This window comes from Globicephala melas, chromosome Y (genome assembly GCF_963455315.2).
Source record: "Globicephala melas chromosome Y, mGloMel1.2, whole genome shotgun sequence".
Classification (NCBI taxonomy): Eukaryota; Metazoa; Chordata; class Mammalia; order Artiodactyla; family Delphinidae; genus Globicephala; species Globicephala melas.
Window position 1 is genome coordinate 2511328 of NC_083336.1, and position 22070 is coordinate 2533397.

General features: G+C 36.0%; 1 protein-coding gene across 1 annotated transcript; it reads left to right on the forward strand.

The window, feature by feature from the left end:
- Window positions 1-4238: 4238 nt before the first annotated feature.
- On the forward strand, window positions 4239-22028 carry LOC115849782 (eukaryotic translation initiation factor 1A, X-chromosomal-like). Its single transcript, XM_030851391.3, has 7 exons — window positions 4239-4432; window positions 7843-7926; window positions 9723-9826; window positions 10877-10927; window positions 15576-15657; window positions 16871-16962; window positions 19088-22028. Exons 1-7 carry the CDS (start codon window positions 4417-4419, stop codon window positions 19091-19093), a joined length of 435 nt encoding a protein of 144 aa, XP_030707251.1. The 5' UTR covers window positions 4239-4416; the 3' UTR covers window positions 19094-22028.
- Window positions 22029-22070: the final 42 nt, after the last annotated feature.

Here is a 22070-nt window from a genome sequence, read left to right on the forward strand (position 1 = left end):
CGTGGCTCATGGGCCCAGCCACTCCGCGGCATGTGGGAGCCTCCCAGACTGGGGCACGAACCTGTGTTCCCTGCATCGGCAGGCAGACTCTCAACCACTGTGCCACCAGGGAAGCCTGGCCCTTATGTTTTCTTACTGATAATATGAGAGTGTTACAGGAGCTATTACAAGAGATGATAAGATCCTGAGTCTCGTAGTCTTCTGTAATGGCCTTTATGTTTTGAAGCACCTCTTTATTAACCCTTTTATGGGAAGAGGTATTGAGGGGTTTATTTGAATGTTTTTGGAAAGTTTGCTGTAAATTTTGCCAACATCAGTTGAAGATTTTTGCCTGTAGGAAAGGTGGTAGCTGATTCAATAGGGACAAATGATCAGCTTTTCCAGAATGTGCTCTCGTACTGACAGAGACGCAACACATAAAAGATGTCAAAGCGTCATTTAATTCACCTGGTTGATGACTTTGATGACTACTGTCAATTCTAGAATTAGTTTCCATTTTGGGGAGGAGCAATCCCAGCATGATGCTCCTGTAAGAAGTCCTCTGCCTAATACATGAAAAGTGGTAGAGGAAGCAGTGAGAAAAGGGTGTGTGTCTCTCAAAGCGCCCGAACAAAAGGGCATAGGTTCAGAGACAGGAACCTCTTGAGGTTCATTAGAGATCCCACTCTGAAAGATTTCAGTGCTCCAAGGCAGGGGCTCTTGGTAGTAGAGGGGTAGAGCACCAAGAGTGTGGCTCCAGTGCCAGTTAGGGCCGGAAGCAGGTTCATCCTGAGTGAGGAGAACTGCTTCCCCAAGCTGCTTAACAGGGAGGAGTGGGAAGAGCCCCTGTAGTTCCTCAGAGCTCCATCACTGAGAACTGGGATTGATTTTGGATGCAGGCAACAGTAAGTGGAAGCTTACAGCAAGATCTCAGCTTCCAGACCAGGAGTCCTAACCACAGGGGCCAGCCGCTAGGGCCTGGATCCCTAGTTGTTGCCTGCCTACTCGAGAATGAATTCAGGTGAGAAGGCAGAAGGTAAAGAGAAAAGTAAAAAATTATTGGAAAAGCAAAGTACTTGCAGAAAGGTGCATGGGCGAACTCAGAGAGTCATGCCTTTGGGAAACTCTTAAATTCTTTATAAAAGGGCAGCTCTTCCAGGTCTTTGTCTTCCTTCTTGCCAGTCGTCTTGTTTTGTCCCCCTATTCCCACTCCAGCCCTGGCTAATTTGTCTCAGGACCTTTCCCCTAGGTGTGCACGCACCTCTCAGCCAAGATGGACCCTGACGCGCAGGCATCTGGGAGAAGCAAGAGTCACCATAGCCTGGAGTTGTTCCCTGACTTTTAACCCCCAAGGAGTCTTTCTGCACATGCGTAGTGTCTCCCTTGCCCCAAGGAGGGGAGTCGCGGAGATCCCTTGGCTTTTACTCAAACAAGGTTTTGCCCCTCTCTGTTCCGGCCATGACTGTTATCTTAAGGCATCCGCAAAAGACAAAGCCTGATTGTTTACCCCGTTTCTGTAGTAACTTCCATTCTAGAGAGCAAACAGCAGGCTGATTGTAAATGCCTAAGCTGGAGCCCACCTGTCTCCTGCCTCAGGAAATGCAAACAGGAGGCTAGTTGTGTCTGGCCTGAAGCCCACTTTTCCTGCCCTATGAAATACAAACAGGAGGCCAGTTGTAAATGTCTACCTTATCTTATCTGGGGCCCATCTTATCTCCTGCCTCAGGAGGATGTGAAAGGCTGAGTACAGGGTCAAAGTGCCTCCTGAAATACTTAAATTAACAACGTCTTTTTCAATCTCCTGCCTCTTTGCAAAAACAGTAGAAACTAGGGGGATTTTTGTTTCATGTAGAATACTTCATTTGCTGGAGTTGAAGATGAAGAATTTCAGCAGTGTTGCTTTTAGGTGACTTACATAGAAGGTGAGAGAGCTGGCTTACCAGATTAACTAAATCTGGGTGGACATAGTTTCCCATTCCATCCTAGTCCTTTTTAAAAGAAGGGGAAAACAATTCTCATTCAGTCCATTATTAAACATAGAGTTTAAATCTACCCAGATGGAATCAGTATCTGAAAGAAGAACAGAATTTTCTCTAAAAAAAGAGTCTGAAGTTGATTGTAATATTCATAAACAGGTTTTTCAGATTTTGTGTGCAAGCCTGAATATTGTTCCAATCAACAGGCTTTAGAAAAGCCCTAAGAATTTCTCCATTAAGTTGCCTGGTGACTGCCTGAGCCTGATCATATACTAAGTTTGTGAGCTGGTCTCAGGTTATAATTCTAGAGACATTTCCGAATTTTTTCATTTAGCAGTTTTCATCCAATGCTAGATCTGGCTTGCCCAGATAACAATATGAACAACTAATAAAAAGTTCAGTTTAACTTAATTTCCTTAAAACTGCATTGGGCTACAATGGCTCAAAAATTTCCAGAACTAAAGTGGATTGCTTGTTTTGATTGGTGTTTTGAAGCTTCTGAACATTATCAGCAGTCTAAAATTTTCTTTCTGCAAAACAAGATTTTTAAGATTAACTGAGGCAAGAAAATGATAAAGACAGATAAAATGGTTTCCAAAGCCTCAGGCTTCTCTTCCTTGGCTTCTTTGTCTCAGGCTCTGCCTCCGTGCCATCTTCCTCCTTTTCTTGTACCTATGCCTCCCCTATACCCTCAAATCCTCTATACTAATTCTATTAACCAAACTTCCTTTTTCCCTGAAACTCTCCCCACCCGCTTTTCCTCTGTACCCATCGGCATTTGTCCCTTTAAAATTAAGCCTTCTAAGGATCCAGAAGCTAAACCCTTAATTTCTTATTCTCACTGGACTAAAGCTGAACTGCAAGCCATAGTCAAAGATTTTCCTAACATAACCAAAGACTCTCATAGATTTGTTAACGAAATTAATATATTCATTCAAACTTACCAACCTAGTTTCTCTGATTTATATCAGCTGATAATGTGCTGTGAAGGGCATGCCCAGCCTCAGATGAAAACCCCTAATTGGGAAAGTCCTCAAAGGTCTCTAGAATTACAACTGGGAGATGAGCCCACTAACTTATTATATGATCACGCTCAGACGGTCATCAGGCAACTTCATGGAGAAATTCCTAGGGCTTTTCCAAAGCCTGCTGGTTGTAACGAAATTCAGGCTCGCACACAAAATCTGATGAACCTGTTCATGACTATTACAATTGACTTCAAATAATTGTTGAATTCTTGTTCTTCCTTTAAATGTTGATTCCCCTGGGTAGCTTTTAACTCTTGTTTACTAATGGACTAAATAAGGATTGTTTTCCCCTTGTGGTTAAAAGGACCAGGATGGAATGGGAAACTATGTCCACGCAGATTTAGTTAATCTGGTAAACCAGCTCTCTCACCTTCTAGGTAAGCCACCTAAAAGGAACACTGCTGAAATTCTTCATCTTCAACTCCAGCAAATGAAGTCTCCTAAATGAAAAAAAAAAAAAAAAAAAAAAAATCCCTCTAGTTTCTACTGTTTTTGCCAAGAGGCAGAGATTGAAAAAGAGATTGTTAATTTAGGCATTTCAGGCACCTTGACCCAGTAACCAGCCTTTCACGTCCTCCCAGTTCTCAGTGATGGAGCTCTGAGGAACTACAGGGGCTCTTCCCACTCCTCCCTGTTAAGCAGCTTGGGGAAGCAGTTCTCCTCACTCAGGATGAACCTGCTTCCGGCCCTAACTGGCACTGGAGCCACACTCTTGGTGCTCTACCCCTCTACTACCAAGAGCCCCTGCCTTGGAGCACTGAAATCTTTCAGAGTGGGATCTCTAACGAACCTCAAGAGGTTCCTGTCTCTGAACCTATGCCCTTTTGTTTGGGAGCTTTGAGAGACACACACCCTTTTCTCACTGCTTCCTCCACCGCTTTTCATGTGTTAGGCAGAGACTTCTTACAGGAGCATCATGCTGGAATTTGTTTCTCTGAAAAGGAAGACAGGTAACATAAAAGTTAACAGTCAAGACATTTTCTGGAAAAGGCAATTATTACAGAGTAGCAGAAGTGTATTCAAGAGCAGGAGACAGCTCGGGTGATTTCCAAGTAGGATAACGTCGTGGGCCTACTCTATACTTGATTCCTCCTCTTGTCAGCGCAGGGCGTGGCGCTCTAAAGATTCCATTTTCCTACCGGAACCGCCCCCAGTGTGTCTCACTTTCTCTAGCCTCGGGAAGTCACTAGCTGTGGGCTACGCCTGCGCAGTCGCGGGGACGGAGGGGAGCGGTCGAGCTTGGGGGATGGGGAAGTCGTGAAGCCACCTGCGCAGCCGTTTGCTTGCCAGTAAGCGTGGCTGCCTGCGGAGCTCGCTTGAGTTGTCTGTTCGGAGTCTGCAACTACTAATTTCTTTCGGCACCTCGGAGGATTACCTGGCAGCGCCACCAACACCGGAACCCAGTTGGAAACGCTGAGGTCTTAGTTACCGCCATGCCCAAAAATAAAGGTAACGCCTTGGCTTCCGAAACCATGGTTTTGCTCGGCTTGGTGTCGTTGGCAGTGACTCGCGGCGGTGGTAGTTCTTCTTTCTCGTGCTTGGTTGGTGTCTCTGAGTGGGAATCTGTTGTCGGGATAGGAGCTGGGAAGCGACTCCTATCTCCCTCCCACTTTGCTCACGTTGCTATACAACCGACGCCATTATTCTAAGGGCCTCTAGACGGAGAGTGTAAAATTTGTTCCTGGTTCACGGCAGGCTAACTAGCGGCGCGTCACGAACCTGGAGAGCCTCTTCTGGGCCGCCTGGCCTCTCCGGCGTTGGGCCCTTCCCAGGACTGACCAGGACCACTTTTTAACCAGTGATTCTTGCTTTTGTGACCGTTAAATCTTCGTACATATTCTCTTTGTGGACTGTTGGTGAAGACATTGCTTCTGTGTAAACACTAGGTGAAAGCTTGTGACGTATTTAGGTTCATCTCTGCCTGTTTACTTTCCTCCTTACGTCACAAACTTGAACATTCTTGTTTACAAGGTATGTTATACATTTACAAAAGTTTTCAGCCTTCTTTTCTCATAGCATAGATTCTGGTAGTAAATATTTCTACCCATCGTTATTCTGAGGCAAACCGTTCACGAATTATCACATTCGACAATAACGTTGCTTGGAACTTCCAAAATGGGAGTCCTAACCTAAGTAAAGCAGAGCAGTCGGACCGTCACTCCTTAAAGAAGTTTTCCTTTCTAGAGACCTGAGTTCTGTCATTTTTAATCTCTACAGCGCCTCCTAGGAAACTATAAGGGCAAAGAAGGCAGCATAGCACCACATTTCACAGTCTACAAGAAATGTCCCTTCATTATTGATTCTTGACACTCATATCTACTGTGTCTCCTTTCTACTTAACCGCTTGCTGCACGGATTCTACTTCATTTTCTCTTTGTAGCTGTCACCACTTACTTTGCCTTGCGATACTTGGTCACAGCTCTTTGCTTGCCCTGTTGAGTTCACTGCTCTCTGTGGCCCACAAACCAGCTCACAGATTGTTTTTCTAGCAAGTGTTTTCCTGCTAATTATTAAGTGCAACAGTAGGGTTGTCTTTCTAACCATATGTTCGGTAAATTAGATAAGGCTTATACCAGTGTTTTCCTTATGTATATAATTCATGATTATCTCACAAATAACAGTACCTTTCAAAAAATATCTTGTTTCCACCCGTATTTCTAGTAATGAAGTTTCAGCCTCCCTCACTAGATTGTATATTCTAAAGGGAATAATACCTGTTTTATGAATCTTGGATTACTACAACTTGGCACTTATTGTATGTCTAATAAATTTTTGTTAATGTTGTCTTCCTATGCTTTTCTCCATCCTTAGGAACTTAGATAGTAAGTTCCCTCCTTCTGTAGGACTTTTAAACTAACTGATGCCTAAGTAAGATGACATCAGAGAATATCTGCAAATCACATCTGATTTTTTATTAGAAATTTTAATTAGAGTTGATTTACAACATCTGATTTAAGGAAGAGATCTGTGAAATTTGCTTGAACTTAGTTTTAGAAAGAAAGATGAACTATCTTTCAGTATCAATATTGATATTGAAATATTCAGTATCTGTATTGAATACAATACATTGTTGTATTCTCAGTTCTTTCAAAAGACAATTTTAAATGGATTTTATTACTTGATAGTAAAATAAGGGGTTTTTAAGGTATGGTTAATATAGACTAAACTCCTGGAAATTATACTTCTGAATTTAAGAATTACAACATACCTTCAGTTAAAGACATCTGTGTACCTCTCTGAAATCTCCTTTCTTCCTCTCTTTCTGGAGATAATCATCCTGAATTTGATATTTCAATCTGTGTATGTAAAACCAATCTGTTATTTTCTAGGTTACTTAGTTGAAACCTGTTGTTAGGACTCCTGAATTTTTGAGGTGAAGTTTAGTAATGTAGAAATAAAACTCTATAGATATTTTTTCTTCATTTGAAAATTCAAAAACCCTGTGAACATAGTGTCAGTGAAGGTTACCCAAGTAAGAATATAAAATTACTTTGGACCATATGTTGAATAACTTTTGCTTTACTCATGTGGCTTGTTTTCTTTAGAAATCTTAGAAATCCATTCTTAAATCAGAAAAAAAAACAACACATCCTCTGACCCACTTAAGAACATTTGGGGTAAGATGCTCCTACCCTTTAAAGACATCACTTTTTTCTTCTTTTTTAAAAAATTTATTTTATCTTATTTCTGACGGCGTTGGGTCTGCGTGGCTGCGCGCGGGCTTTCTCTAGTTGCAGTGAGTGGGGGCTGCTCTTCATTGTGGTGCGCAGTCTTCTCACTGTGGTGGCTTCTCTTGTTGCACAGCATGGGCTCTAGGCGCATGGATTCGGTAGTTGGAGCATGCAGGCTCAGTAGTTGCAGCCCGCAGGCCCTAGAGCCCGCGAGCTTCAGTAGTTGTGGCGTGTGGGCTCAGTGTTGTGGCTCGCAGGCTCTAGAGCACAGGCTGAGTAGTTAGTTGTGGTGCACAGCTTAGTTGCTTTGCGGCACGTGGGATATTCCTGGATCAGGGATCGAACCCGTGAACCCTGCACTGGCAGGTGGATTCTTAACCACTGCACCACCAGGGAGGTCCCTCTTTTTTTTTTTTTTTAATACTTCCAGGAAATCTACATTTTATTGAAGCATTATGCCAAACTAAGGACATATGATTTTTAAATTTTCATTCATTTAGAAATATAGGAACTACTCTTGGTTTATGTGAAAAACTGGCAAACTGCGATATATAACTAAGTAAGCAAAGCAGGTATTACCCTTGTCCTAACAGAGCTTCCAGTGTATTTTGAAGTTCTGGCATGTTTTATATCTTGAAATAAACACTTTTTTCCCTCTTGAATGATGTGTCCTTAATGTATAGGATAGTGAATCCAGATACGTCAGGGAATTGTGAAGACCACCTACCTTTTAGTATAGCACAGCAATGTGGGATTAAAATAAGTTGTAGAAGAGACTATACGGAATACAATTTTAATTTGAAAGCATGGACAATAAAATGTTAATAGTTATCCCTGTTAATGGGATTTTTGTTCTCTCTACTTCCGTATAAGAAGTAGTTTTATATCAGAAAAATCCAAATCTAAATGTCAAAGTAAGATATGTGCTTGATAATATGTTTATCTGGTAAGGGATTTAAAAGAAAACCTTTGACAAATTGTAATTATTGGGTAACCAAATTAGGTTAAATTTTAAAAATCTTACTTAGAGTTCTGTTAATATTGTACTGCTCTTTAAATGATAATTTTTTTTTACTTTTCTGTTTTTATAAAGTTTAAAGTCTTATTTTAGCTTGTTTCAAGTTTAGTTTGTAAGATATTATATAGATAATAACACTTAATTTTTTATTCACTTTTTAAATCAATTAGGTAAAGGAGGTAAAAACAGGCGCAGGGGTAAGAATGAGAATGAATCTGAAAAAAGAGAATTAGTGTTTAAAGAAGATGGACAAGGTAAGAATTTTGAAGTTATTAATGTCTTTTTTTGATAATATGAATTCCAGTCTTTAACCTAAAATGGATCTTAGTCACAATCCAGAAGAGTTGCTTTTATTCATTTATAGTACCCCACACTTCTTCAGAATTTGTCTACTGAATAACCCATTGTATACTATTTCTGATAGAGGATTAATTGGTGGCATTTCTGTAAACATAGTTTTCTTTGTTCTATGTGGAAAAGCATTATATAAGTGAGAGTGAATTTCAGGGTTTAGAGCAGAGTAAGGGTGGCTGCCAACACTGAAAATTTCCTACTCTAGTGTAATAGTGGGTAATGTTATACATTATTTAGTAGAGTATGACAAATACATCCAAGACTATCAGACCCTCACTACTCCAGTGCTGCTAGCACACGATCATAAAATTTAATAAAACAACTGATAATTGTTGACTGACTTTTTAAGTAAGTGCAGACTAAAATTAAAAATGAGTAAACTAAATTGACTGAAGCAGTTTTTTCCTTCTAAAAGAAAAGTTAAGCCTACAGAAAAGTTGGAATATGAGTACACCAAACTCCCATCTATTCTTTACCTAGATTCACTAGTTTTTAAAGTTTTCTTTGTGTATTTATTTTCTCTTTGTATATGTACATGAAAATTTTTACTAACCTTTTTAACTTTCTTATTAGCAGATATAGTTATATACAGTTACAGACTTTAGCCCTAAGTCCTTCAGCATGTGTCTCCTAAGAACAAGGGCTTTCTCCTGGATAGCTACAGTAGAATGGTCACTAGAAATTTAACCTTAAGATTATACTGTTATTTAGTAAGTACTGTTTTTTATGGTAGCCACTAGCCATGTGTGGCTATTGAAATGAATTGAAATTAAATTTGAGCTATCAATGAACATATTGTGTTTAATTCAGATATATAATTTTCCCTCAATGGAAAAATTCTACTGAATATTGCTGACCTAGTGTATAATCTACATTCACATTTCTCCGTTTGTTTTAGTAATTTCCAGCACTTTATTAAAAAACTGTGTACTTATTCATGCCATACTGCAAGCCACTAGAAAATCAGCATCTTTATTAATTATATGAAAACATGTTGTCTGGCTAAAGATAATCAGTTACTTAGCCTTCATAGTATCTCCTTACATTAGAAGTTTGTTTTCAGGGCCAATTTTTAAATTCTTTTCTCTCTCATTTTCTCCCATATTGAAGAAGAGCTGAGCAGTAAAGCTAGGTTCATTGGCCTGTGGTGAAAGGGACTCAACTTATCAGCCCCACAGTGTAGATCTCATTTACCTCTCAGTGTAATTATAAATAGTCCAGGGTCTCTGTGATGTTAGTCCTTAGAAGAAATTTAGTAGTGTGAAGGTTTTATATTAATTACCTGTTTCTTTCTCCTTACTCCCATGCCTGCTTTTGTCATTTAAATCTAGAAGAGATTGCTCCATACTGGCTAATGCTTATATCAGTGTTTTCAACTTCTGTAGGTTTTTATTTGCTCTAAAAATAAGAGGGTAAAGTATATAAGCATAGCTGGAAAAGGCTATAGAAATGGTTCAACAGATGAAGTGTGGTCTCATTTTCTTGGATAAGATTATTATATGTCTCTTTCAGATAGCTCTCACGTGGTAGAATACTTAAAATTTTCACTGAACAAGCCTTTCTTTTTAAAAAAATTATGGTTTGATCCAAAGTTAGCAGTAAAAGTGAAGTTACCAACTTAATATCAATTGTTACATTTTAAGAAAAATTAAGCAGTATTTTACAGTTTTTTCTTTTGTTTTTTTTCCTCCCTAAGAATATGCTCAGGTAATCAAAATGTTGGGAAATGGAAGATTGGAAGCAATGTGTTTTGATGGTGTGAAGAGGTTATGTCATATAAGAGGAAAATTGAGGAAAAAGGTAGGTATGGAGATTTATTTTACTTTAATACAAAATTTACCTTTTAAAAACTTGGCTCTGCTTTAGATAATATATGGGCCAAGCGACTCATTTTTGTGAGTTCCCGAAGACTTCAAAAATAGTGATTTATGTGGCAATCTAAATACATAAAATTATAGAAGATCCGTGATAACTTTCATAATAGAGGATTATATTTACAAAGAATTATTTGCTTCACCTATGTTGGATTTATGCCAGAAATGTATACTGTTGAGGAAACAATTAGACAGATTCAGTCTATAAAACAAATGATGTAGACTCTTAAATGTTATGCCATGAAAGAAACAAAAAAAGCTGGAGAATTGTTTTAAGATTAAAGGAGACTAAAGTAATTGCTAATTAAGTATAGTATGTGTTCCTTGGTTAAGATTTTGGTTTGGGGGAAACAGCTGTACATGATATTAGGAAAATTTGGAATATGTTAGATCATAGTTTTTAGTAGTTCAGGCGGATTTATTGATCACATTGTTTAAAAGTTCCTTCAACACTAATTTTTTTATTTAAAAAATATATTTGGTCTGTTAAGTCGTTCTTTTCCAGTTAATGGTGGGATTTGGTCCTGTATTTATGTAGATTGGTGACTGGGTGGCTGTATTTGTGTAGGTGACTGATTTTCATATATGTTAAATAACTAAATATCTCAGGAGTGATTTGTGATTAAAGGTCTTTCATTTACCTGACAAATAATGATGTTTTTGTAATTTTTAAACTCAGGTAATTGAAATAAAATAATTATGTATTTTTAACATCCTAAAATAGAAAATTTGACACAAACTGTATACTATAGCTTTTTCTTAATATACTGTATAACTAGAGTCTGTCTCACACACGCATGTGTACACACACACACCCACAGTATACTATATTCTATAGTTTTTCCCTATTTCCTAGTAAATACGTTTTCCACACTGGGTGAATAGTACATATTTTTTGTAGGAAGAATGATTTAACATTGCACTCTATAACTTGTTTTTATTTTGAATATAATATACAATAAATTTTATTTTATAGGTTTGGATAAATACCTCAGACATTATATTGGTTGGTCTTCGAGACTATCAGGTAACAATCACATTTAAATTTGTAGTGCCCTTGTATTTAGTAAGTCGTTAATATTTAGAAGATGCAATAAAAGCATATTTAAGCAGTCCTAGCCAATTATGACTTCTCACCATTCTGTCGTCAAAATTTATTAAGGTCCAGTTGTATTCAAGACTATAGGATGTACCTTGTTTGGGATAGTTCCCATGACTGATTAAATGATACATGTGTTTTGTGGGAAAACTGGTTAGTACTGTTTTTATTTTAAATATCACGTGCAGTAAGTATTCTCTTACAATTTTGGATAAATACCATAGACCATCATTCTGTCCTCATTCATTTATTTTATTATTATTACTATTTTTTTTTTTGTTTTTGCGGTACGTGGGCCTCTCACTGTTGTGGCCTCTCCCGTTGCGGAGCACAGGATCTGGACGCGCAGACTAAGCGGCCATGGCTCACGGGCCTAACTGCTCTGCGGCATATGGGATCTTCCCGGAGCGGGGCGTGAACCTGTGTCTCCTGCCCTGGCAGGCGGACTCTCAACCACTGCGCCACCAGGGAAGCCCCTGTTATTATTATTATTTTTTAATATTTATTTATATTTTATTTGGCTGCGTCGGGTCTTAGTTGTGGCAGGTGGGATCTTTGTTGCCACGTGGGGGATCTCCGTTGTGGCATGCAGGATCTTTTTTTAGTTGTGGCACGCGACCTCTTAGTTGTGCCATGTGGGATCTAGTTCCCTAACCAGGGATCGAACCTGGCCACCTGCACTGGGAGCACAGAGTCTTAGCTGCTGCACCACCAGGGAAGTCCCGTGTCCTCATTCATTTAATGTTCAGTTGTATTCTAGGCATTGTGCTAGATATTCAGGGGTTATGGTTCCCAAATGTCAGTCAGTGAAATATTTATTGGTGCAGGCTGATTTGTTCACTGTTCTGTAGTGAAATGAGAAGATATGCACGTTTTGTATGGTGTTTTTCACATAGCTAAATTATCCATTTTCCTTTACTTTTTTTTTTTTTTTTCTTGGCTGTGCTGCAGCTTGAGGCTCTTAATTCCCTGACGAGGGATTGTACCCATGCTACTGCAGTGAAAGTGCTGAGTACTAACCACTGCACCACTGGGGAACTCCCCTCCATTTTGCTTGTTAAATATATTTTTTAAAATTACCTTTTGTGAAATAAGAACAGTAGTATATGATGGTGGTTTTTATTATGTTCTTACTCATCAAAACAAAAATTTAGTAATTTTATGGCGGCGTCCCAATTACTATTTTATTTTAAAATTTAGAGGTCTCAAGTCCAAGTTTGGTAAACCACTATTCTAGATGATGCAGCTGAATAAGTCAAACCTTCCAATCTCCAAAAAAGTTTTTACAGTTGTATAGTAGAAGGATAAGACATGCACTCAGTAGTAACCGTACAAACTATTTTTTAAGTGTATGTTATAAATTTGAGATGAACACTTAGAAAAGAACATGATAGTTGCCCTCTATGATGTCAGCCTTCAGACTATATATGCATTGTGAGTCTGAAATTCATCTGATTTCTATCGCACCCATCATCTGTGTTTAATTTGTTGTGAGTGAAATGATTGCTGTCTCTATTATCAGGTCAAGTTTTTCATAGATAATCGGTTGGGTCTAACTGGTTTGTAAAGTTTCAGTCTTCTTCCTTGTTGATTTTTTACATGATCTGTTTGTGATTGAAAGCGGCATTTTGAGGTCAATTAATATACTTTTCATTGCCATAATTTTTATTTTTTAAAATTATCCGTATCTCTTGATTTTCTCTATTTAGTGAAATATTCTGACAAAGTTTTTTTGACATGGTTTCTTTTAGTTCTTTAAATATATTTATAGTAACTAATGTAAAGTCTTTGTTAAGTAAAACTTCTGGGTTTTCTCAGCAACAGTTAGTAATGACTTCTTTTCTTGTGTGCGACCACCCTTTCTTATTTCTTTCTGTGTCTGATAATTTTTTTGTTGAAAACTAGAAAATGCAAATATAACATGGCAAGACTGGAAATTAGATTTCTTCTCGCAGGGTTTGTTCATCCTGTTGTTTGTTGAGGGATTTTTCTGAAACACATTCTGTATGGTCTGTATCTTTTTCTTGTGTGTGGTCACTGAATGCTTGTTTATCTTAGCAAACAGCCCATGTGTGAGATTTCATTAAAACCAGTAAGCCTCCCAGCTTTTGCATATGGAATCTGTGCATGTTGGAGCATACCTTCTAACACTCATCCAGGCAGTAATACTCTCTTATTCTTAATTTCATGCTTGTGCAGACTTTCAGGGTCACTCCGAACTGGGAGATTAGGACCTTTCCAGATCCTTGATGAGTTTATGCACAGCCCAGATTCCACATATGAGTGAGATCATACAGTATTTGTCTTTCTTTGTCTGACTTATTTTTTATTTCTCTTAGCTAACTGCCCTCCAGGTTCATCCATGTTGTTGCAAATGGCAGGATTTATATATGTTGGATATTAATCCCTTTTTGGTCATATCATTTGCAAATATTTTCTCCTATCTAGTAGGTTGTCTTTTAATTTTGTTGATGATTTCCTCTGCTGTGCAAAAGCTTTTTAGAGTGATGTAGTTCCACTTGTGGGTTTTTTGCTTTTGTTGCTTATGCCTTTGGTGTCATATCCATAAAACAGTTGCCAAGATAAATATCAAGTACCCTTTCTTTGTTCTCTTTCAGTAGTTTTATGGCTTCAGGGCTTGTGTTTAAGTCTTTGATCTATTTCAGGTTAATTTCAGGCAGTTTTTGGTGTACGAAAGGGGTCAATTTCATGTAAGTAGTCAGTTTTCCCAATCCTATTTATTGAAGAGTGTCTTTTCTACACTGTATTGTCTTGGTTCCCTTGTTAAGAATTAGTTGACCATTTTTGCAAAATTTTATTGCTCGGTTCTCAATTCTCTTCCATTAGTCAACAGGACTCTTTTTTTTTTTTTATTATTTTCCCCATCTTCATGTTCCCTAGACCAGGAAGGCTTTTAATATTCCAGCTTACAACATATTGGGTGCAGACTTTAATACGTTCAACAGGACTCTTTTAATGCCAGTGCCTTACTGTTTTGACAACTGTATTTTGAAATCAGGAAGTGTGATGCCTCCAGCTTTGTACTTTCTCAAGACTGCTTTGGCGATTTGGAGTGTTTGTGGTTCCATATAACTTTATCTGTCTGTGAAAAAAAATGCCACTGAAATTTTTATAGGAATTACGTTGAATCTGTAAATTACTTTGGGTAATATGGACACTTCAGTAGTATTAATTATTTCAGTTCAAGAATGTGGGATACATTTCCGTTTGTGTCTTCAGTTTCTTTCATCAGTATCTTATAGTTGTCAGTGTATAGATCTTTTACCTCCTTGGTTGAATTTATTTCTGAGTATTTGTGTTCGATGCTATAAATCGATGCTATAAATGAGGTTTTCTTGATTTCTTTTTTAGATAGTTCATTACTAGTTTATACAGACATAACTGATTTTTGTGTTGACTTTATAACCTGAAACTTTACTGAATTTGCTTCGTGTATCTATTTTTATGAACTGGATCATACATTGATAGTCTTTTCTTTTTTAATATTCTACAATAAAAACTTGTTAATTTGTCCATAAAAATATATCATTTTCATGTCCATTTTCTTGGTTTAACTTTATATAAACCCCCAAAGTGGAGAGAACAGTTATTAATTCCCAGTTTAATTCTGTTTTGTGGACAGTGAAACCACAATTCTTAAGGGATTCCTATTCTAAAATTAATGTGGTAGCTACGAACAGCTCTTCTGATTCTTAATCTTTTGCGAATAATTACATATCCTTGCTATTCAAAGTAATCCAAAGATAATAGCAGCATCACCACCATCTGGAAGCAAGTTAACAGGTTATTAGCCCGATCTTATATCTACTGAGTCAGTATGAGAATTTTAACACAATCCCTGTGTGTTTTGTGTGCACATTACAGTTTCAGAAGTGTTGGTTTATATTACATTGCAGTTGCATCACTGTGATGATTTCAGTTGCCTTTCTTGAGATCTTTTCTAGGTTAATTGTCAGCATTCAAACTCATTTTTTCTTCCGTAAATGACTCAGATTCTTTAAAATGGAGAAACGTGAACATTTTAGGGCAGTAGTTCTGAGGGATATTTGCCTCAGAAACACCCAAAAGAGCTTTTTAAATACAGATTTTTGGACTTTACCTCAGGTCTGTCAATTTTCAGGAGATATGGTTATCTTTTTAAAGTTCCACAAACAATTCTAATAGGTAAGGTACCCTAAGAACCACTGTTTATAGAAAGGCTTACTGATTTTCTTGGGTAATAATACCACTTGCAGTTTGAATTATAGCGTGGCCAAGGACCACATTGCATCTTTTTCTCTTTTTCTTTCCTCCCCGCTCCCCTTTTTTTCCTTTTTTCTCTTTATTTTATTAAAGTGAATTCTATAAGTAATTCTTCTAGGCTATTCATTATTTGAATGCAAACTTCTTGACAAGGTTTTTTTTTAAAGAAGATAGAGGGAAGGTGAAGAAAAACAGAGAATTTGTAATGGAACAGTGAGTTTTCTCTTAGTGTGTTTAATTAGAAAGTAATTTATGAGACAACTGATGATATTTTGGCATAACCGGTTTTGTTGGTTACTTGTTATTCTCCAAGGATAACAAAGCTGATGTAATTTTAAAGTACAATGCAGATGAAGCTAGAAGTCTGAAGGCTTATGGCGAGCTTCCAGAACATGGTAATTAATGTTAAAGTTATTACGTTTCCCTGTCTTACAGTAATATTAGCTCGTTAGTGTTTAGGTGAAGCAGTTTTGACAGAATTATCTCTTTTACATATTTTTTACATATGTGATTAAATTAGCTTTAAGTATGTATATCCTTCAAAATATTAATAATTTAGTAATAAATTGAATTCTCTTCCTAATAAATGTTCTTTTGGTGGGGAGTGTAAAAGTTTATAAACTCTGGACTTGTATATAATATCTATTAAAAGTATACATTAGTTACAGTGTTTTAAACAGTTCTTAAGAGATGATCTGTCTTCAGCTAAATGAGGGCAACAGTTATGGTACTTGTATTGATTTTTATAGAAAACAATGTTCAGTTTCACTTAGCATAGTACTATCCCAGAGAGTTTTGTGGAGTGTGTGTGTTTTTAACAGATACTCCTTTTATTTCTTAAAGGAAAAAGTATTGCATTCTTACTGTAGTAAACTTGAAAAGATTAAAGTAAATTTCTAGTAACGTAAAAGAGGCAATATAATAAGCTCACATGTTTAACTTGGAAGCTATTTTATTTGATTTACTTTACTCCATTGCATTTTATTATAAAATTATGAGATTTTTGAATAAGCATGAAACTTCTGATGAAATTATTGGCCTTTTAAGAAATAATAAGATATCTGGAAATCAGATCAATACTTTGTTACTTTTGTTGCTTAGGAATAAGCATGATTTGAATGTTTTTCTGACTGATTTGCTAAGTCTATCCAGTGGTTAACACTCATTTGGTTAGTTATCCAATGGTTGGTGAAGTGGATGTTCTTAGAAGTTTATACATGCCAAGGGTAAGTTGTTAACGTGTACAAGCCCTTTTTGAAGCATACTTCAGAAATATAATAGCTACTAAGTTAGTGTAATTAGAGCCAGCCTGCCTTACTTATATCTTTTTGAACAAAATAAAATTATAGTGCATATACTCTTCATTGTAATGACTTTGCAGTAAACTTCTGGAGGTTTCAGTGTGAATTTGCGTTGTGTGATGAGTTGTTTGTAGGAAGATTTTTCTTCAAATGAAATGGTTGAATTGAAGACTACCTATAAGAGTCTTGTTGTATAGTTCAGTGTTTTAGTATTCTTTACTGTTTCAGTATTATTTCTTTTAGTAGGCAATCCACCTAGTAACATCTTGATTTTATATATATGAGTATATTGTTACTGTGTTTTTAGCAAAAATTAATGAAACAGACACCTTTGGTGCTGGAGATGATGATGAAATCCAGTTTGATGACATTGGAGATGATGATGAAGACATTGATGATGTAAGTAGTGGATGAACCTTGTGGTTTTTTGATTGTTTTGTTTGTGAAGGTAATCAGATCTTTACTTTTAATCTCAGAATGTTGAACACTTAAATTGAATATATTTTGAGACTTATCCATAAATTTGAATATTCATTAGTATTCAGAAACCCTCTAGTCAGACTTTTTAAACTTTGAGAAACCTTGTAGTTCTTGAAACTCTTCTTTCTTTGAAACGATCAGTTAGCTTTGACAGTGGGTACTCCATAATGATAGCTTACTGGATAAGAATGTCTACAGTGATAGCTATTAAGTTTAGCAGACAGCTTTAAAAAATATGCCATCTCCCAAGTATGTTAAAAGAAGAAAATCATATTTAAGCCAACTTGCTGAAGCATTGAACTTGCAATATTCTCCAAAGCCTTAAAACGGAGGCGTGTTGCCTATGTATTTAGAGGTTACATGATTTTATTTGTCATATATCACTATTGACCAAACTCTTGATTTGGAGTTTGTGGAAAAAGGTTGTTTTTCTTAGTAATAAAACAGTGAGAGTAAGAGTGTTAAATGCCTAACTGTTCTCCTGTTACTATATTTACGTGAAATTCGCCCTGATTTTCTTGAAATTGCATGTTAAGTAATTGGGATGGTGGTATGGCTTACCACCATCAAGCTTACCTCCAGTCAAGCTTATTAGGCCATTTTTTTTTTTTTGTAACTCTGTATTAAAAGTGTAGTTTAGAAACAAAAAGTCCAAAAATATTAGTGTTTTATTGGATACGAAGGTGAGATTTTAGAATACCTAGAGTATTTGTTCCTGACAAAGATTGTGCAGCACAATTAGCTAAATTTTTCAAGAAGAAAAGATTCACAATCTTTCAATCACCAACATCTTTATTAAGAGCATTTTCAGACAGAGAAGTTGAATTTTAAATTGAAGTGAACAATTACCCAGAAATAGAAAATGAAAAATGATTAGAAAAATATTGTTCTAATGTTTTTAAATATTTTTTACATTATACTTTTCCTATCAGAAGGTCCAAAATTTTGACGTAACTGTTTCAGTTTGCATTATTTATTTATGATGCTTTTGTCATTGTCTGTTATATGTTTGTGATTATAAATTATGTAAATGCTAAAATGAGCATCTCAAGTCTGCTAAATTGTGGCTGAAAAAAAAATCAGTTAGCTGTGTTTTCGAAAATTGAAGTCCCAGTTTTATGAATCAGAGTTACAAATCGGAAGTTCTATAAACTGATCATATAAGAAGAAAAAATCCAGTAATTGAATAAATTCTGTTTAATGACATCTTTGTAGCATAGGTGGTCTCTAATGCTGACAACAGATTTCTTAGAAATGCTGTTCTCTCTATTTAACTAACATTTTGTTAGTTTTGTCAGAGAGTTTTTGTGGCTCAATTAATACTTTGACAGTAGAACTGACAATTATTTTCTGTGGCAAGAATGTAAAATGCAACAGTTGTGTAGTATATTAACAGAGACTTGAACGTTTTGACAACTGAGCCGGAGTTGAAGGCTAGGAATATAACCAGAGTGAATGCTTGAATACCCAGCCACAGAATTAAGTCTTCTCTCAGAAGAAAAAGAAAACACATTTCTGGATCTATGCCAACACTTTCTTTGGTACTGTGTCTAAGCAGCCTTGTTGGGAAAGAAACTAAAGACAATGGTGATTAAAAGAATTTGTGTTATTTTGAATACTTTGGTTAGGTTTATGTTTATTACCTATCAGTCCTACTTTTTCCAGAGTCATTTTGCCAGGTGATTTACTTGTTTCACTCCTATGATTAAGTTGACTCAGAGAAGAATTTGGTTTAGTACCACACTTCTGTCATTCTTAAGGGAATTATACCTCCCCATGTCTGTTCCCAGTTCCAAAACAAAAAGTGTCTGATCACTAGCATGAAAGGAAAGAATGAGATGCTAAACTTTATTAAGAATAGGCTGCATAACATCGAATGTTCTCGTAGAGATTTACTGACAACAGACAGGAATTGAGAAAAAATCTGGTTGGTATACAGAATTTTTGTTCAAGGATTTATTTTCCAGATAGTCTAAGGGGGTCCTATATGCAGTATTGTAAGAATTATTTTTTCCATTGATCTGATGTTCTTTTCACTTAACAGATCTAAAGTGAACTCAAAGTTTCTGAGGATTGTTCTACAGTTTGAATTTTGGTCATCACCTGTTAAGAAGAATAAAACTTCATTCAGCATGAATGTAGTTTAAGGCACACTGATTTATTTTCATTGTTTTAAAGTATTTATTATATTTGTATAAAAACCTGATGAAACTGAATTATATTAAGTAAAATGTTAACACTTTGTTCTTTTAATGTGATGGAACTTAGGGGTAGAAGATCACAATATCTGCTGTTAAAACAGTGGGAAGAAAGAAAGAAGAAAAGAGATGCCTTCCCCACTGTGATTACTTTACTTCCAGTTAATGGATGTTTTGAATAAATTGCCTTATTATTGTAGACTGTGATAAGCCCTAGTTCCAACTAGTCTGTTTACAGAGTCTTTCTGTATGTTCCAGTTACCTAGATGGTCTCCTGAGATTTTTGATAAAATTTAAGGAAAGCAGAAATCTGCATTTGAAGTCAAGAAAAGGGGCTATTTTCAGATATATGTAGCCATGTGTATTTTTATATACTAATTTTGGTAACTTGTGTATTCTTTTCATCATTTTATGTTGCCACCATCATAATAAAAGGATTTCCAAAATGCAGTTTTTAGAATACAGGTTTGAGTAGTAATTTTGAATTTGTAAGATTAGTAGTTGAAAAAACTCTATTCTAGGTAATACCCAATTTTCTTAACGTTGAAAGTTTTGATGTATTTGTTGACAGTGTTTTTACTCAAGTAAGACAACTTTTAATGGTAAAATAAGTAGATTATTCTTTACTATACAAAGTAGATTGTGTATGTTTTTTCATTGTCAAAAGTCATACATTGTAACCCATAGTTTTGAGTTTTATGAAAAATTAAATTACAATGTATAAATGAAAATCTAATTTCATAAAAAATTCTATAAGCTAAGTCTTTCTTAAACTATCCCTTAGCTGAGATAAGGGAAAGGAAGGAACCACAGCTAAGAAATACAATAAAATGTTGCATTGAGTATATCTTGGCCTTACTTTGTGTTACTGGTGTATTTTTATGTGCGTTCCAAGTTTTTTGTGTTTATATTTTACTAGGAGTTTAGATCATAACCTTTTTTAACGTTTTGAAGTTATCAACTATAGTAAGATGAAATTAAGGGCAAGGCTAGTTAAACAGCCTCAGTTAAATTTTATACAACTTTAGTAAGAAAAGATTCATCAGGTAATTTGTGAAACATATTTTTTGTCTGAGAATTTTTCAGCAGTGAAAATTAATATACAGGGAATACGCCTTTACCTGGTTTCAGTAATATAAATATAACTAAGGGGGATAAAATAAACCTTCATATGGTTTCATCTCACTTTGCTCTGATTTTACTTCCCAAGTGTGAAAACTCTAGGTTCAAAATCTGAGGCCAGAATATGTACATAATTAAATCTAAGAAGAAGAGAAGTTTCACAGATGTGGTTTGTGGTTCTTAATCTGTGAGTTCCTGAACACTTACCTAGGTGATGAATGTGTTTGAGACTAAGGACTAGTTTTTAATAATCTTAAGAAACAAGCTTGAGAAGGTGACTTAGTGGTTGTCTTCATGGGCAGTCAACTAGTCTTTTGTACATAAAGGTATATTGTTTACATATCTTCAACATTTTGCCAAAAATATCAGACTCTGCATATGTGATACAGTTCATTGTAGGTAGAGAACCTACTTAAAAAGCTTTTCTTTTGACTTCCTCAAATAAATATGGTTTGTCCCAAGATTTACTCTACTCCCAGTTTGTGTTTGCTAGTTGTTGTGGTCTGATTATGTCCTTTGAAAATTTGTATATTGAAATCCCAACCCCTAAAGACGATGATATTGGCAAGTGGGGCCTTTAGGAGGTCATCAGGCACCAAGGAGGAACTCTTACAAATGTGGTCACTGCTTTTATGAAGGGAACCTCCTAGGCTTCTTCTGCCATGAGAAGACAGAGCAAGAACTCAGCAGTGTGCAGATCAAAGGAGAACCTTCACCAGAACTCTAACCATACCAGCACCCTGATCCTATACTTCCAATGTCCAGAATTGTGAGAAATTTCTGTTGTTTTTAAACCACCCAATCTGTACTATTTTGTTACAGCAGTCTGAATGAAGTAAGATACTGGTAACATACTTTTTTCTTGCTATTTAGTACCAGTGCAGCATAGTGTTTCATCTTGAGTTGGATCGAAGATGTAGCTTATGTGAATTTTCCCATGGAATTATTTTGATACACATTATTAGAAATTTTATAGATTTGTTGTTTTGATAATATTTCAAATAACGAATGAAAGGAAGAAAAACTTGTTACATTCTTTGATAACCACAATACAGTCACATAAACTGTGTCTCGAAAGGAAATCAAAATGTTTGAAAGCCAAGAAAAGTAACCTTTTTAGTCAGTCCTACATATTTGTGGGTTCTGCATCCATGAATTGAACTGTGGATCTAAAATATTAAAATAATTCCAGAAAGTTCCAAAAAGCAAAGCTTGAATTTGCCACATACTGGCAACTGTATACACACTATTATTATTCTATTTACAACTGCATAGTATTTACATTGTATTAGGTATTGTAAGTAATCTAGAGATTCTATGCCACTTTATGTAAGGGATTTTATGTTCTTAGATTCTGACAACTGGGGGGAATCCTGGAATCTTCAGGAGATACCAAGGAACAGCTGACTATAGTGATGTGGTACTGATTAACTTTTTGTATAGTAAATTTGGTAGGGTTGCATTTTCATGCATTGTTTATTCTACTTATAGGACATATGTATATATCAGTATAAATGTGTTATTAAGGTGGTTAATAAATGCATAAGCTTTTGTGTAAGAAGGCTGGCAACATATAATTAGTTGGCTATCATTTCTTTGAGCCTTAAGGAACCTATAAACTGCATTGTGGACAGTCTTGTATTTTATTAAGGAATGACCATTGATTTTCTTGCCATATCTTGGTATCATAACTAAAAATATACTTGC

Excerpts from the sequence above, each read along its gene's own strand:
- LOC115849782 (XM_030851391.3), top strand. Across the intron at positions 9,827-10,876 it reads GAGGAAAATTGAGGAAAAAG|GTTTGGATAAATACCTCAGA; the intron begins GTAGGTATGGAG and ends TTTATTTTATAG. Across the intron at positions 15,658-16,870 it reads TGGCGAGCTTCCAGAACATG|CAAAAATTAATGAAACAGAC; the intron begins GTAATTAATGTT and ends CTGTGTTTTTAG.